This window comes from Schistocerca americana, chromosome 2, assembly GCF_021461395.2.
Source record: "Schistocerca americana isolate TAMUIC-IGC-003095 chromosome 2, iqSchAmer2.1, whole genome shotgun sequence".
In the NCBI taxonomy this organism is placed as follows: Eukaryota; Metazoa; Arthropoda; class Insecta; order Orthoptera; family Acrididae; genus Schistocerca; species Schistocerca americana.
Window position 1 is genome coordinate 893,191,460 of NC_060120.1, and position 14,327 is coordinate 893,205,786.

Below are 14,327 nucleotides of genomic sequence, written 5' to 3' on the forward strand. Positions count from 1 at the left end.
AGCACGTGTAATTCAATTGTAAAACAATAAAAGAATTCAATTTTACGTGCGAAGCTCTCGTATACACCTCACAATATCTTCCTCGAAATTCATTTGCAATTCCAATTTTCCTTGTCTTTGCTTTTCTTGCCTTTAATGAATATATTAATAATACAATATATAGAGCGTTATTTCGGTTTATTTGCGGTATAAGTATCGCAAAAATTGGAAATACATAGATGTTTCCACATACGGATTCGAACTCACGACCCTTGATTTACTGGTCTGAAGTGTTTCCGCTGTGTCAACAACTGTCTGGAAACTACGCTAACGTAAGTGACTGCTTTGTCGCCCGGCCCTCGCTAAAAGTGCTATTCTGAATTATTGGCAATAGGGAGCTCTCACTTTCGTAACCTTCATTTATGTCCATATACCGTAAATTTGGACGACATCGGTGATGACGAGTAGATGCGGTCCCCTTTTAAATCAGTAAGTAGGACGAGAACTATTGAAATTGATAGACCAACTTCCTACATCAGTATGACAGGTAAGTACGAAAGCCTGATAAATGTAGTTGTCGAATTCTGGAAAGAATGCTCCACCGTGAATTACCCACCTAATACAGTTTATGTGGGACGATTTGCTTAAAAGAATAATATGGTTTGTAAGCCTTACATTTTTTTTAAGGTGCTGCCATTCATTAAGGGCATGGATGTAGCTTAACATGGCTTGCGTCTATTAGTCTGTCTTCTTTCGTATTCAGAGTGATTGCTTTTCATGTAGTCCTAGAGCAGAGAAGTTTTCGTGAGTGGTGTGTGTGTGTGTGTGTGTGTGTGTGTGTGTGTGCATTGTTTTTGTAAGCTTTTATTGCCTTTATTTGTTCAGTTTAACAGGTGTGTGATGTCTGTTTTTTCTTTTGTTTGCAGTGTGTTTTGTACCTCTGGGCGCTGAAACTGTGTTACCCAGCCACATTATTCCTATTGCGTGGGAATCACGAATGTAGGCATCTTACAGAATACTTCACATTTAAACAAGAATGTAAGTATCCTATAATTTTGCTATGTAGATCCTTGTAGTTTATCACTTGATTTATATTATTTGCTTTAATTTTATTCTTTGTAAATCCTGTCTGTACGTTTCTCTGATTGTGGCCGCATAATGTGTCTGTCTACAAGGGCTTCTCAGGAGAATGTCAATTTTGCAGTGAAAGTTAACATGTCTGTTACGGTGGCGACCAGTTTTGTGTATTCCATGTTCTTCACCTTGTGCAGGGAAAAAAGAAAAATATTCTGCTTTGAAGGTGCTATGCTCGCGCTCTCTCTCTCTCTCTCTCTCTCTCTCTCTCTCTCTCTCTCTTCCTTCTCCATAATTTTTAAGCGTGAGAAGTCTGTAGAACAGCCTACCAGCACCTTAAAATCAATACAGCTGTTGTGTACATACCCGAGTTCGACACAGAGGAATAGCAGACACTGCCACCGCCAGAAAAAGAAAATCTTCATTGATCCATTATGGACTGTGGGACAACAGCTGGCATGTATTTCTTGATGAAATAATTTACCAACAGCCGTATGTAGTCAAGAAGTTTATTTTATGAACTTCTTATTTACTACCAGTTTCGGCATTACATTGATGCCATCTTCAGACCCCACACGTCGTAGTCGTGTCTCTGTGTCGCCTGGCCACCAGGAGCTGTTGCATAACGATTTGATTCACGGGTCCACTTACATGGCTCCTTCCGCGTATAGCGGTTTTACGACTATGACGTGTGGGGCCTGAAGATGGCATCAATTCTGGTAGCACATAAGAAGTTCATTCAATAAATTTCTACAGTACATACGGCCGTTGGTAAATTATTGCATCAAGAAATACGAAAAGAAAAGGCGATCGTATTCCGCGTGATCAAAACAAAATATGAGGTGAACGTAAATTTGTGAAAACATAACCTAACCGCAAACATAAAATGAGGTGTATCAGTGCAGTGTTAAGAATCAAACGCATGTGTTTATATGAACGCATGGAAATACGGCAAATCCTCTTTAAATCGAGCCACCGGGTGTGAGTAGAGCTCTTATTTGGTAAGACTCAGTTAACAATAAGAGTGACAGTTTTAAAGACCTTTTATTTAAAAATAGATTCAGTTCATGTCCACAGTATTGTTACAGCAAAGAAAGGTGTTGCACCAGTTAGCATGTTATTTAGTTTGTTTCAGAAATAATGCTCTGGTACAAAATACCGTTTGCATTAAACATATACAGATTACATAAACTACTGTACAACTGTTACTACTGTACGTATTTTATTTTCGGAAAAAATCAATAGTTATGTGTTTTTGAGAAAGACGTCTGTTTTTAGTAGCGTATTCCCGCCATCTTCATAGAAGCATAACATCAGCTGGAGTCCCCACATTTTGTTGCTCCACGTGGCACGTTGCTAATTCTAATTCAGGTGTTCTGTTACTATGACCTATATCGTCCTCGTCTTTATCACTAGAATCTTATATTCCTTTATTTACTATTCCCAAAAGAGCACTGTCGGTCATTTCCTACTAATCGTCTTTGTTCAGCCAGATTTGCGCTTCATTGTCACCTGCATTTTTATATTCAGAAAGCTGTCATATGAGATCTGTCAATTGTTCATTGTCTTTTTGTTTTGATAGCGCCATTATTTCTTTCATTATTTTTTCGTTTTCCCAGGACTGTTTAGGTGTTTCTGACTTGATATTGTCCCTAGCTTCTGCAGCCCAGCAGACAACATCCTATCCGATTTTACCCGTGATATTCTTTTGATTTTTTTTAAATACCTGGTAGTCATCCGTCATTCACCTGGGATTAAACGGAGGTTCCAGTATCCAGAGGTCGGATTACCGCGGTTTTACTGTAATGTATAAGCCATGAAACGTGAGTTGTAAAAGTAATTTAAAACTTGAGAACACACAATGATCTTGCCAAACAGATTAGTAAGGAAACCCATAGCTGTTGCAGTGACTCGTGAAACTGCTTTAAAATGAAACGCGTCTGGTCCAAATAAGACGTGTATTACAGTCGCAAAGACGACATAAATTTCATATTACTTGTAAAAATTGGACTAGGAACAGAGGCCTCATGAAAAGGTAACATCTAAAGCAAGGTCGTTGAACAAAGTACACTGCGATACATCGACGGGCATTACTGTTGTTCACATATTTATAGAAATGGGGCTCGTTGACTCCATGTACAATCACGTGACGTGCTAATATTTAGTTCTTTCGTTGCTTTTAGAGCGTAAAACCTTCCTACAGAATTGCAGCGTTTGGCCGTTGGTACGGAACGTAATTCGTCGATAAATACAACTGTCACTATCAGTTAATCTAATGATAGATTAATGGACTTACTGATATGTACTTTAATTTCCAGTGCGTACACAGAAAACACGCAGCAGCCGGTAATAATGCTGTATTAAGCGGGAGCATTATTCCCAGTAGTGGAAATCTTTTCTCCCAAATACAGAATTGATTACAATGATTATATCAATTTAATTAGTTCTTTATCTGGTTGATTATTATATTCTAAACACTAGCGCAACTTTTCAAAACCGTGCACTCCCGACCACAAATTCCAGCATGTTGATTCTTCGAAAACACAAAGATAAATTTTGTTTAGACATATCCTTGACAAAAACCCTTTTTGTGCAGGAATGCCGTTTCTAACATTCATGAACCATAGTACAGCTTACTTATTTGTCTCCATCCAGTAGTATGTCCTATTGTCTGAATAAAAGAAAACGGCGAATTTGTTAATTCACTTAAATATCTAAATCATCAAGGTAAGAAACGATTAAGAATTCATAAGTTCCTAATTGTGTAATGTAACTGGTACAGTGAGTAGCAGTAGTGTCAATGAAATGATTTTCGTTTGTTCCTATTTTGTCCAGGAGTAGATACCATTTTTCGTTTACTTTCCAATCATATCATAATGTCAAGTTTGCAAAGTATACAGGCTGTTCAGAAATTCCCGTTACAAACTTCTGGAACTTGTAGAGGAGAGTGGGTAGGTAATATTTTGAGTAAGAACCCATGTCTGGAAACAACGTTTTACAGTCCAGATGTGTATCGCCTCCACGTCTGCTACGGGAAAGAGAAAAGTACCAGAGCTGCTTGTCCTGGTATGCAATAGGGTAGACAGGATCACGTGACTGCGCCAGGCGGATGTTCCGTTGTGTTCTCTTTCGAATTGTTATTTAACCGTTCTACTGCATCACGCCTAATTCAGTTTCTGAAGCAGAAGCAAGTGAGTGAAACTTTCGAATTGAAACTGTCGTCCAACGGAAACGGTACATTACGGACATGGGTTCCGACTCAAAATATTACGTACTCGTTCCCCTCTAAAAGTCCTAGAAGCTTGTAATGAGAATTTCCAAAAGCCCTGTATAAAGTTTTCGTACTGTCACCCTCCGTGGTTGGACTGATCAAATGCCAAGGGAATCTTGATGTCGAGGTGAAGAATAATTGTAGCTGCCAGAAAAGTGATTGCGTAGAAAAACAGATAAAAGAACGGAACTCAACAATAATTACAACTCTGGTCATCAAAACTGCAATGCCAGGAAGGATACAAACATCGAAATTTTACATATTGTGCTTGTTAAGTATACTAGGAAGAATATGTTATTTACATTATTATATGATTTCGGAGTACACATAGTAGAAAATGTAATAGACAGCGCTGCCAACTGTGGTAGCAACAATGAATCTAACCAAACAGGACATGGACTGAACTAGGCTTCGACGACAGATAAGGGTACGTCATTCCATGGTGCTTCTGCTCTGTGCCAGGGTTCATCAGGCAGTGTCTGGCGAGTGGGGGCAGGCCCGTCTCTCGGCAATCCAAGGCCAGATGTCTTTTCCAGGTGTGTGTCTGGAGTGCCTGCTGACCAGTCCAGCATTCGAACACCCTCTGTATCGAGGTAGGTCAGGACAACACGGTCAAATTGCGGTCTTGCGTTATCGTAATAGAAGATAACGTCACGGAGACCTGAAGAATATGGAATAGCTATCGGCCTTAACACTTCAGAGACTTGACAGTAAGGGATACCCGAGCGAGGGGTGGCGGTGTTGTGTATCCAGTGAGATCCCTCACCATCTCGCTCACATGACAGTGGCGAATCCAGTTAGTAACGTTCGTTCTCCTTGGAGCCTCTACACACGGACACGTCCACCGTGATACTGTATGCAGAACTGGGGTTCATTTGAAGAGACGGCTTGATGCCACTCGTGTCCTGTGTGGCTGCCAGCACCACTCGCGGTGCGCCTGTGTGTTCTCACTTCAAGGAAAAGCACAATAGTGGTCCCCGTACTAACTTTCTGAAGCGATCCTCACGTCGTCGCACTATGCGTGTGGAATGTGGATACGCGTCTTGCTACAAGCAAGCTCGTTTCACGACTGAAGGCACGTGACGTGGTTGTACGATTCTGCACCGTGGACCAAACAGTACGTCTTCCCTCTTGGCTGCTAGTCGCTTGATTCCGCTGATAGCTTCTATGGTACTTCTGAACCCATCGATTCCATATTCGCATTTGCATCGTTTCGCGATGCAGATGTAGTCTTCACCGATGGTTCTGTGGTCGATGGACGCACTGGGTTTGCTTTCATCCACGGCGACTACGTTGAGCAGCATTCCCTGCCTTGTGGGAACAATGTTTTCACTGCGGAGCTGGTTGCTCTTCATCGTGCACTCGCACACCTTTCCTCCTGCCCTGGGGAGTCATTTGTCATATGGAGTAACTTCCTGAGTGGATTGCAAGCACTCGACCAGTGTTTTTCTCGGGACCCTTTGGTGCGCGGTATTCAAGCTGCTGTTTTTGCTCTCGCCGAGTGTGGTCGTCCAGCGACGTTTGTGTGGAACCCGGGCCACATCGGCATTCCAGGAAACGAACGTGTCAATCGGTTGGCCAAGCAGGCCACCACTTCGCCACCCCTGGAGCATGGTCTCGTGGAAAGAGACCTCCGGTCAGCTCTACATCGCAAGGTCCGCGATGTCTGGAGCTCTGAATGGTCTGTCCTGAACACGCCAAGTCAGCTCCGCATGGTAAAGTCATCCACGGCCGTAGGGAACTCATCCTTGAGGAGCACGCGCAGGGACTCAGTTGTTCTCTCCCGTCTCCGAATTGGACATACGCGGTTGACCCACAGCTGTCTCCTTCGCCGTGGGAACCCGCCCAAGTGTCGCTGTGATACAGGGCTGACAGTGGTCCATCTTCTGATGGACTGCCCCCTTTTAGCCTCTTTGCGGTAGTCCTTTAATTTAACAGCTGCACTTCCTTTAATTCTAGGTGACGATGCCTCTATAGCTGACTCAGTTTTGCGTTTTATCCGTGCAGCTGGGTTTCATCACTCACTTAGTGTGGGCGCTCCCGCATGATTTCTCAGGCTACACCCACTCCAGCGACTTTTAAGTGTGACGTGTCTTTTATGGTAACAAGTTGTGTTGGTACCTCTATCAACGCTTTCCAGCTGTAGGTTCTTCGTTTGTAGTTGAGTGGTTGATCTTTTACCTGATCCATCAACCACTGTAGTCTGTTTTACTCTAGTCCACTATTTGCTCTGCTCCTTTTAAGTGTCCTCTATTTTGTGTTATTGCGGTGTTCATTTTAGCTCTGTACCCCTTGGTGTTCCCTCCCTCTGGGTGCAGTGGTTACGCTTTTACTGTATAGGCCTTTTACAAGTATGTCTGTTTTGAACAGGGGACTGATGACCTCGATGTTTAGCCCCCATCAAACCCCAAAATCAACCAACCAACCAACCATATTCGCATTGCAGTCAACGGCGAACGTGGGCAGTATCGCGAAACGGTGAACCGTAGTGTCGGTAGGACACTATCCTGTCGCTGGTGCTGGTAAATGTTCTCCTTTTCTCGCGTGGCATAACACGGTCTTCTTTCAAACAATCTATATTCAGATGCATAATTTTTCATCATATACAGAATGTATGCGCCGTTACTCCTAGTTACTTTCTGCTTCTGTATTGAAATTCAAGTCATTCGCATCCGCGTGTGTGTAGCGCACGTCGGATCAGTTTCACGTGCTTTGCATTCCGCTTCCATTATGTCTTAGGTTTAGTGGCAAGCAGTGTATTACAAGGAATTACAAAAGCTAATTGCCCAGCCCAAGGAATACCGAAAGACGCTAAGCGCATATACAAGTGGCGTTCAATAAGTAAGGCAACAATTTTTTTAAGCAGCTAGGTTTTGTTCAGGACTCCAGTCATCATATTATTCTCCACACTTTCACTACAATGATCTCCGTTCAGTGCGACGATCTTGGGCCGCCTTACTGGGAGGAAATGTATGCCCGAACGGTATCTCTCTTCTGATCTATGTCGAAGCCAACGTTTTGCTGCACCAACAACCTCCCTACATCCACTTACTGCTTCCCGCGGACAGCATCCGTCGTTGTACCAGAGTTGGGTGAGAGGGGGTGAGAGATCCGGATTATTGGGTTTATGAGGAATAACAGTCCAATAAAGTTCGGTAAGCTCTTCGGTGCGCAGATTTGTGCGAGGCTTTGCGTTGTCGCTTACAGTCGCTATTTTGAGGCCTACATGTAGCGTCGCCACCTATCGGAACTTCTGCTTCTATATCTACATTTATACTCCGCAAGCCACCCAACAGTGTGTGGCGGAGGGAACTTCACGTGCCACTGTCATTACCTCCCTTTCCTGTTCGACTCGCGTATGGTTCGCGGGAAGAACGACTGCCGGAAAGCCTCCGTGCGCGCTCGAATCTCTCTAATTTTACATTCGTGATCTCCTCTGGAGGTATAAGTAGGGGGAAGCAATATATTCGATAGCACATCCAGAAACGCACCCTCTCGAAACCTGGATGCAGAGCGCCTCTCTTGCAGAGTCTGCCACTTGAGTTTGCTAAACATCTCCGTAACGCTGTCACGCTTACCAAATAACCCTGTGACGAAACGCGCCGCTCTTCTTTGGATCTTCTCAATCTCCTCTGTCAACCCGACCTGGTGCGGATCCCACACTGATGAGCAATACTCAAGTATAGGTCGAACGAGAGTTTTGTAAGCCACCTCCTTTGTTGATGGAATACATTTTATAAGCACTCTCCCAATGAATCTCAACCTGGTACCCGCCTTACCAACAATTAATTTTATATGATCATTCCACTTCAAATCGTTCCGCACGCATACTCCCAGATATTTTACAGAAGTAACTGCTACCAGTGTTTGTTCCGCTATCATATAATCATACAATAAAGGATCCTTCTTTCTATGTATACGCAATACATTACTTCACGAAACTGCAAGGGGTGAAGCGGGAATATTCCACGATGCCCCTCAAGAAATTCCTCTTTTTTAGCCGAAATTGGCCGAGAGACCAAGGTGTTGCCTTACTTATTCAATGTCCATCCTAGTACAAGAAAGGCTTTCGCATCAGAAACACGTGCGCTAATTGTTATGTTGTTCTAAAAAAAGCATAAGACAAGTATCGAGTTTTAATAACTGAACACTTCTAAACGTGTCAGTAGAAGGACAAATGTGTGACGTCGTCGGATCTCTGTCACGCGGGCAACGACTGTTTCTGATGAAGAAACAGCTTTACGATTCAGTACTCAATCCGTTAGCAACCTTCTCGTTAACGTGCGGTACTCATTTGGCCTTGTAGAAACTAATAGCCTAGTCACTTTCCTCCTCACTTCCGCTGCTGGCATCAGGCATTGTATAACGTAAAATAAAGTTATTTCAACAGAGAAATAAAACCCAACTGTAAAGACATCAGAAGGACGACGTAGCTTATCCTCTGTTGTTGAAAGTAGCCAGCGTGTAAGTAGTTAGCTGTCAGTTACTTAGTATTCCTGAATTGGGTATATAAGCTGATACATAGGTACCCGTTCACAGCGCTGCCGTCTGGTTATCGCAATATTGGTAATCGTAAAAAGATCAAAGGGTAATACTCTGAAATAATGGCATGAAATTGGCTAAATACGCTCTACACGTCCATCAGGGGAAACGAATGGAACACTTCGACGAGTATGGACGATTTCGGGAAGCTTCAGAGTGATCATTAACGACACTACTGCGATTAATTGAGGCGCTGAGAACCATAAGAGCCTAAAGCAAACTGTCGTCGTCTTTGAGATTGTAGCATGTGCGCGTGCTACTGGCATCTGTTGATCTTAAGGTAAACGAGCGTTATCACTCCTGTACCTCTACGTTGTATATGTGAATATCTGCGAAAAGCTTTCTCACAGAGTTCGCTGATATTCACCTCCATACTGGCCCAAAGCTGTAGAAACGCTCAACGGCTACATTGACGCCTATTGCTTCACAAAAGCTGGAAGCTCTTCAAGGAAATCCCCACCTCACGTTCCATGGTTTCAGCATTCCATTCTGTAAAAATAGACGCTGATGGTATCAGAACCTGTACATATTTTACCGACTCAATACCAAACTAAACGATGATATGATGGTAACAGTGTGCATTACAGAAATTAACGGTGGTGCTGTTTCCAACATCTTGTCATGAACTCTTGTTTAAAGTAACATATTCTTCATTGGAGTAGTGTAATCCAACCACCCTCTTCAAGTCACATTGAGGGGAAACAACAATTTATTATTTCGCCACTATCTGTAGATGCCTTGCAAAACCCAGTGCCCAAATACGTATGTGTAAGGTAAATATCTACCTTGAAACCCGAAGACTTAACGGTACTGCCAGATTAAACTTGAAACACATTGACTTAACAAAACTACTAGATTTCCTGCCTAAAGTGAACAGACAATGTTACCTGAACCTCAAGCCACAGAGTGTGCTTAATGAAAGTGGTGGTAACAAGGACAGTAAAGTGTTGGGGTAGGTCACAATTGTGTGTGTGGTGACTTTAGTATCTCTTCCTTATATTCGATTGTAGTTTCGCGTTAATTACAAACTATCGAACAGTCAGAAAGACCTATATATGTTAAATTTTTGGATTAACATTAATACTAATCATTCTAAATATTAATTAATATTTCATAACATAAATTGGAGACAGTATTTTTTATAAGGATAATGCGATGTTGAAACTTTGTTAAAAAAACAAGTCAAGCCTATGAGATGGTTTGGCAACGATTTCGATATTGACAAACATCTGTTTTTCTTTTAATTTTGTGTCTGTGCTTTAGGCCCTTATGATCCTCAGTGTCTCAATTTTACAGTATTTCTACAATATTTGGAATCACTATCAACTGGGCAAGACATCGAACATTTTTAGGAACACATTTCTAGGGACTGTAACTGTTCAGATAGTCCACGTAAAAACGTAACATGAGAAGCGAAACAGAAGTTAAATCTGTATTTTCAGTGTCCGTCCAACCAAACTGTTTCCAAAAAATCGCTGCCCAAAAGCCCTTGTTATTAATTGGACAAAGGTCTTCCAGTGTGAGAGGTTCATCCGGTAAGCTGCACTGCAGTGGGTGGCTCTATCTCCCATTCCTCTACACCTACCTCATTCGGCAGGAGGGCCACTTCTGTATATTTGTATTTCAATTTGACATTCCCACCGTCACGCTATTCGAACTTAGCAACAAGGAGTAGGGGAGCCCACTGCGAAGAGGCAGTCTCTTCTCGTAGGAAGATGTCCGGGGTCGCCAGTTCTGCCCTTCATGTTTCCAGCCGCGAGGACCTTCTTTCTTTGCATGACACTTTTCGTGGATCGCAGGCGTCTGTCAGCGGCCCTTGGCATTGCTCTCCAAACCTCAAGGTGCGACGAGCGTCAGTCTTGATATTACGGCTATGAATAGCGCTGGTGTCGCTCGCCTCTCCACATCACATTGAGTTCTCGTCAAGCTTCTCTGTTACTTAAATCGAAAGCACAGACTTACTTCTTGACCTGATTTGCCTTCAGGCGGTTAGGCTGAATTGAAAGCTAGTATCATTTTCTGATATACCTCAGAAAATCGAAACTTCGGCACGCACTGCCGTGTCGTCAGCATTTACGAACTAGTGAGTGTCATTTTGTACAGGCTGCTCATTTGTGAACACATGTATGCGTAAGTGCGGCAGTTAAAAATCTCCCTGTTTAAGGTAACTTGCCTGTGAACTCCTGGAAAAATACTAACAATTTTCTAAAAGTTTGCGAGGCTCTAACTAAAAACATGAATTGTTCAGTAGGATGAAAATAGCAGAACAATAGAAGCGCTTCTTGCTGAATATTATGATATACAGTTAATCGCATTAGTTCTCATATTGATTTTATTACAGTTTTTTTTTGTGAAAATCAGTAAATTACTTGTTCTATTTGCATTCAATACTTGGAATCTGTGCTTGCACAGACTGTCTTACTAAGATGCTTGAAACTTTATGTACACGTTAACACGCCCATCTAAAAAGTACACTACAATAATGCCATTTCAGTCATAACTTTTTATTTTAGAAATATTTGCATCTGATAATCAAAATTAAGATTAGTCTCCTATAACTAAGAAGTATATGTTTTTCTTCTTGTTGATAGCAGATTAGTGTCTGTAATCCAGTTCACTCCAAATAGTCTTGAAAAATCCCTAAAAAATTTCAAAGCTCTATTTCAAATGCATTTGTGCATAAAATAAACATCTCACAAAATTTAACTCTCGGGAAATTCAATTCAGGGCTTTATTTTATCCATGGAACACATCTGTTGTTCCTAATATTATGTTGTTGCATAAGTTTGTAGCGCTTTTGTTTCGCATCTTGGTATTCCCTCTGCTATGGATTTATTTATCGATTGTCAGTTTCCGTTTGTAGTTAACTGTTGCTATTCGAGTTTACATCCTGTCATTTTGTCATTTGGAGATAGTGAGTGGAGCTGTGGACGCCAGAAAACGGAGCGACATGTGGAGAAATAGGAACATTTCCGACATATTCTTTTGTATGAGTTGAATAGATGAGTGACAGCAGCAGAGGCTGCCAGAAACATTTGCGCCATATTTGGGGATAATGCTACTGAAAAGAGCACGGCAAGAAAATGGTTTTCTCGTTTTAAGGAGGATCTTTTTAATCCTAGTGACTCCACGTTCAGGAAGACCTTCTGAGTTTTATGAGATCGTTTAAACACATTAATCCACGTCAGTGTATAGGAGAACTGACAGATGTAACGAACTGTGGTCATTCCTCCAACGAGCGGAATTTGCATGCAGTGGGGGATGTTCAAAAATCGCGTGTATGGGTAACGCGTGGTCAAAGCCAAAATCACAAAAATCTGCGGGTGGACTATCCTGTATCGTTCCTGGTGACGAGAAATAGTGTCTTTATGCTAACGCAAAGAAAAGAATGGAAGGGTTGAGCCCAACAAAGTAGCAACTCCCCCTACAAAGACGTGCGCGCATCCACAAAAGATAATGTTATGCATCTGAGGGAACAGCGACGGTGTGACGTACTACGAATTGCTTCCCCGAGGCGTGACAATCACTGTTGACATTTATTGCCAACAATTGGGACGTCTTGCAGACGCAGTCCATGAACAAGGACAGGGATGACTGCGTGAAATGATGCTACCTCACGATAACGCCTTATTCACCTGATCTTGGGGCTACATATTCTAACGTTTCCCGCTCTCTATGGAACCTTCAGGGAACTTCTTTCCAGATGAAAATGAGCTCCGAACAGGGATGGAAGAGTTCTTAGCCTTAAAACCACGTTATTTCTACCGTCGCGGAATCTGAAAATTACTCCAGCGTTGGCAGACTGTTGTAAATAACGAAGGATAATGTGTTATTGATGACTAAAGTTTCTGTTGCGTGTATCTGTTGTGTTTATTACAATTGTGGAAAAACGCTACGGACTCATGCACCAACCCAATACATTCCAGGTGCATAATCTTTTTGTTTTTTATGTTACGTATCTTCTCTCTTCCTTTCGTTGTTTCTCCTTGTTATTCTGACCCCTTTAGTTACCTCAGGGGTCAACTTTTCAGCTCTGACCCCTCTCATGGAATCAACTACCAGCAGCGATTCTTCATACCGACTCCAGAGTATATTCCTAGCAACTCTAGACTTTCACATCAATACCAAAACACTTTTCTGGAAGCATAATAACTTTCGAGAATGACAAAATATCAAAAACTGCAAGTACAAAAGTATTTGTAAGCAAAACAACGCCCTAAAACCAAACATGTACAAGGGGGAAACATAAACCATCGCAAAGCGTATCTTCTAATCGGAGTGCCAGCTCGAGAAACAGTTGTATAGCAGGCCTATATATTTTTGGAATTGGAGTCCAGTGACAACATTTGACTTGTGAAGCAGCGGAGACATGGGTGCTGCCGGCCGCTGTGGCCGAGCGGTTCTAGGCGCTTCAGTCCGCAACAGCACGACCGCTACAATCGCAGGCTTGAATCCTGCCTCGGGCATGGATGTATGTGATGTCCTTAGGTTAGTTAGGTTAAAGTAGTTCCAAGTCTAGGGGACTGATGACCTCAGATGTTAAGTCCCATAGTACTTGGAGCCGTTTGAATGAGTCATAGGTGCGGCCGCACGCCGAGAGAACTTGAAGTTGCTTTCTAAATAACTCTTCGATGTCCAATTCAGTTCTTTTTACTAAAAAACTGTAAGAGTCTTTTTAAAATTAAAAAAACAAAAAATCGATTTTTTAAAGCGTATTCAGGGGCAAGCGACCTGTTGCGACAAAGCGTGACGAGGATGTCGCTGTAATGCAGGCAGTATGCTCTCTATGGTGATTTCCATGCCAGCAGTGTTGGATCGCTGCCTCGAAGCACCTCTACTGGTCTCGTTCACTGGGAGCGTATCGCCATCGTATTCCTTGCATATGTCACCTCTTGAAATTGAAATTTCGTTAATGATGGAAGTACGCCCGGGATTCGAACCCGGGTCTTCTTACTTACTATGCAGAAATGATAACCATTACACCAATGCAGCACTCAGGTTAACATTGCTGCACGAACTACTCAAGTCGAGTACCCTCCCCAACACAAACCTCGATTCACATCTTCAGCTTATTTTCCCTCTACATTGTCAATGTTACCAGGACTCTTCGGCATTGGAATAGCACCCCAGCCTTGGACGTAATAATAAGATCTATAAGATCACCTATGGTACAGGATTTCCCCATTACGTCCAATGCTAGGGTGCTATTCCAATGCCGGAGAGCCCTGGCAATAGTGACTTTGTAGGGGGGGGGGGGGAGGGGAGCTGAAGGTATGAATTGAAGTTGGTGTTGGGGTAGTGTAATGGTTAGCATTTCTGCCTAGTAAGCAAGAAGACCCGGGTTCCAGTCCCGGCCGTGGCACAAATTTTAATTCATTTCATCATGCCTCGGGGAAAATTTAAGGTCTGTGAAATTTCGTTATTGAAAGTAGCATTGAAAATGGCCATTTTTGTTCATTCT

General features: G+C 42.5%; 1 protein-coding gene across 5 annotated transcripts in view; it reads left to right on the top strand.

Moving 5' to 3' along the window:
• LOC124595846 (serine/threonine-protein phosphatase 2B catalytic subunit 2-like) overlaps positions 1-14,327 on the top strand; it is a 773,882-nt gene that overhangs the window by 577,881 nt on the left and 181,674 nt on the right. For all 5 annotated transcript variants that reach the window (XM_047134749.1, XM_047134751.1, XM_047134750.1 and 2 more), the window contains exon 4: positions 906-1,017. In XM_047134749.1, coding sequence (XP_046990705.1) covers positions 906-1,017 — 112 coding nt within the window. The remainder of the gene's footprint in view (positions 1-905; positions 1,018-14,327) is intronic.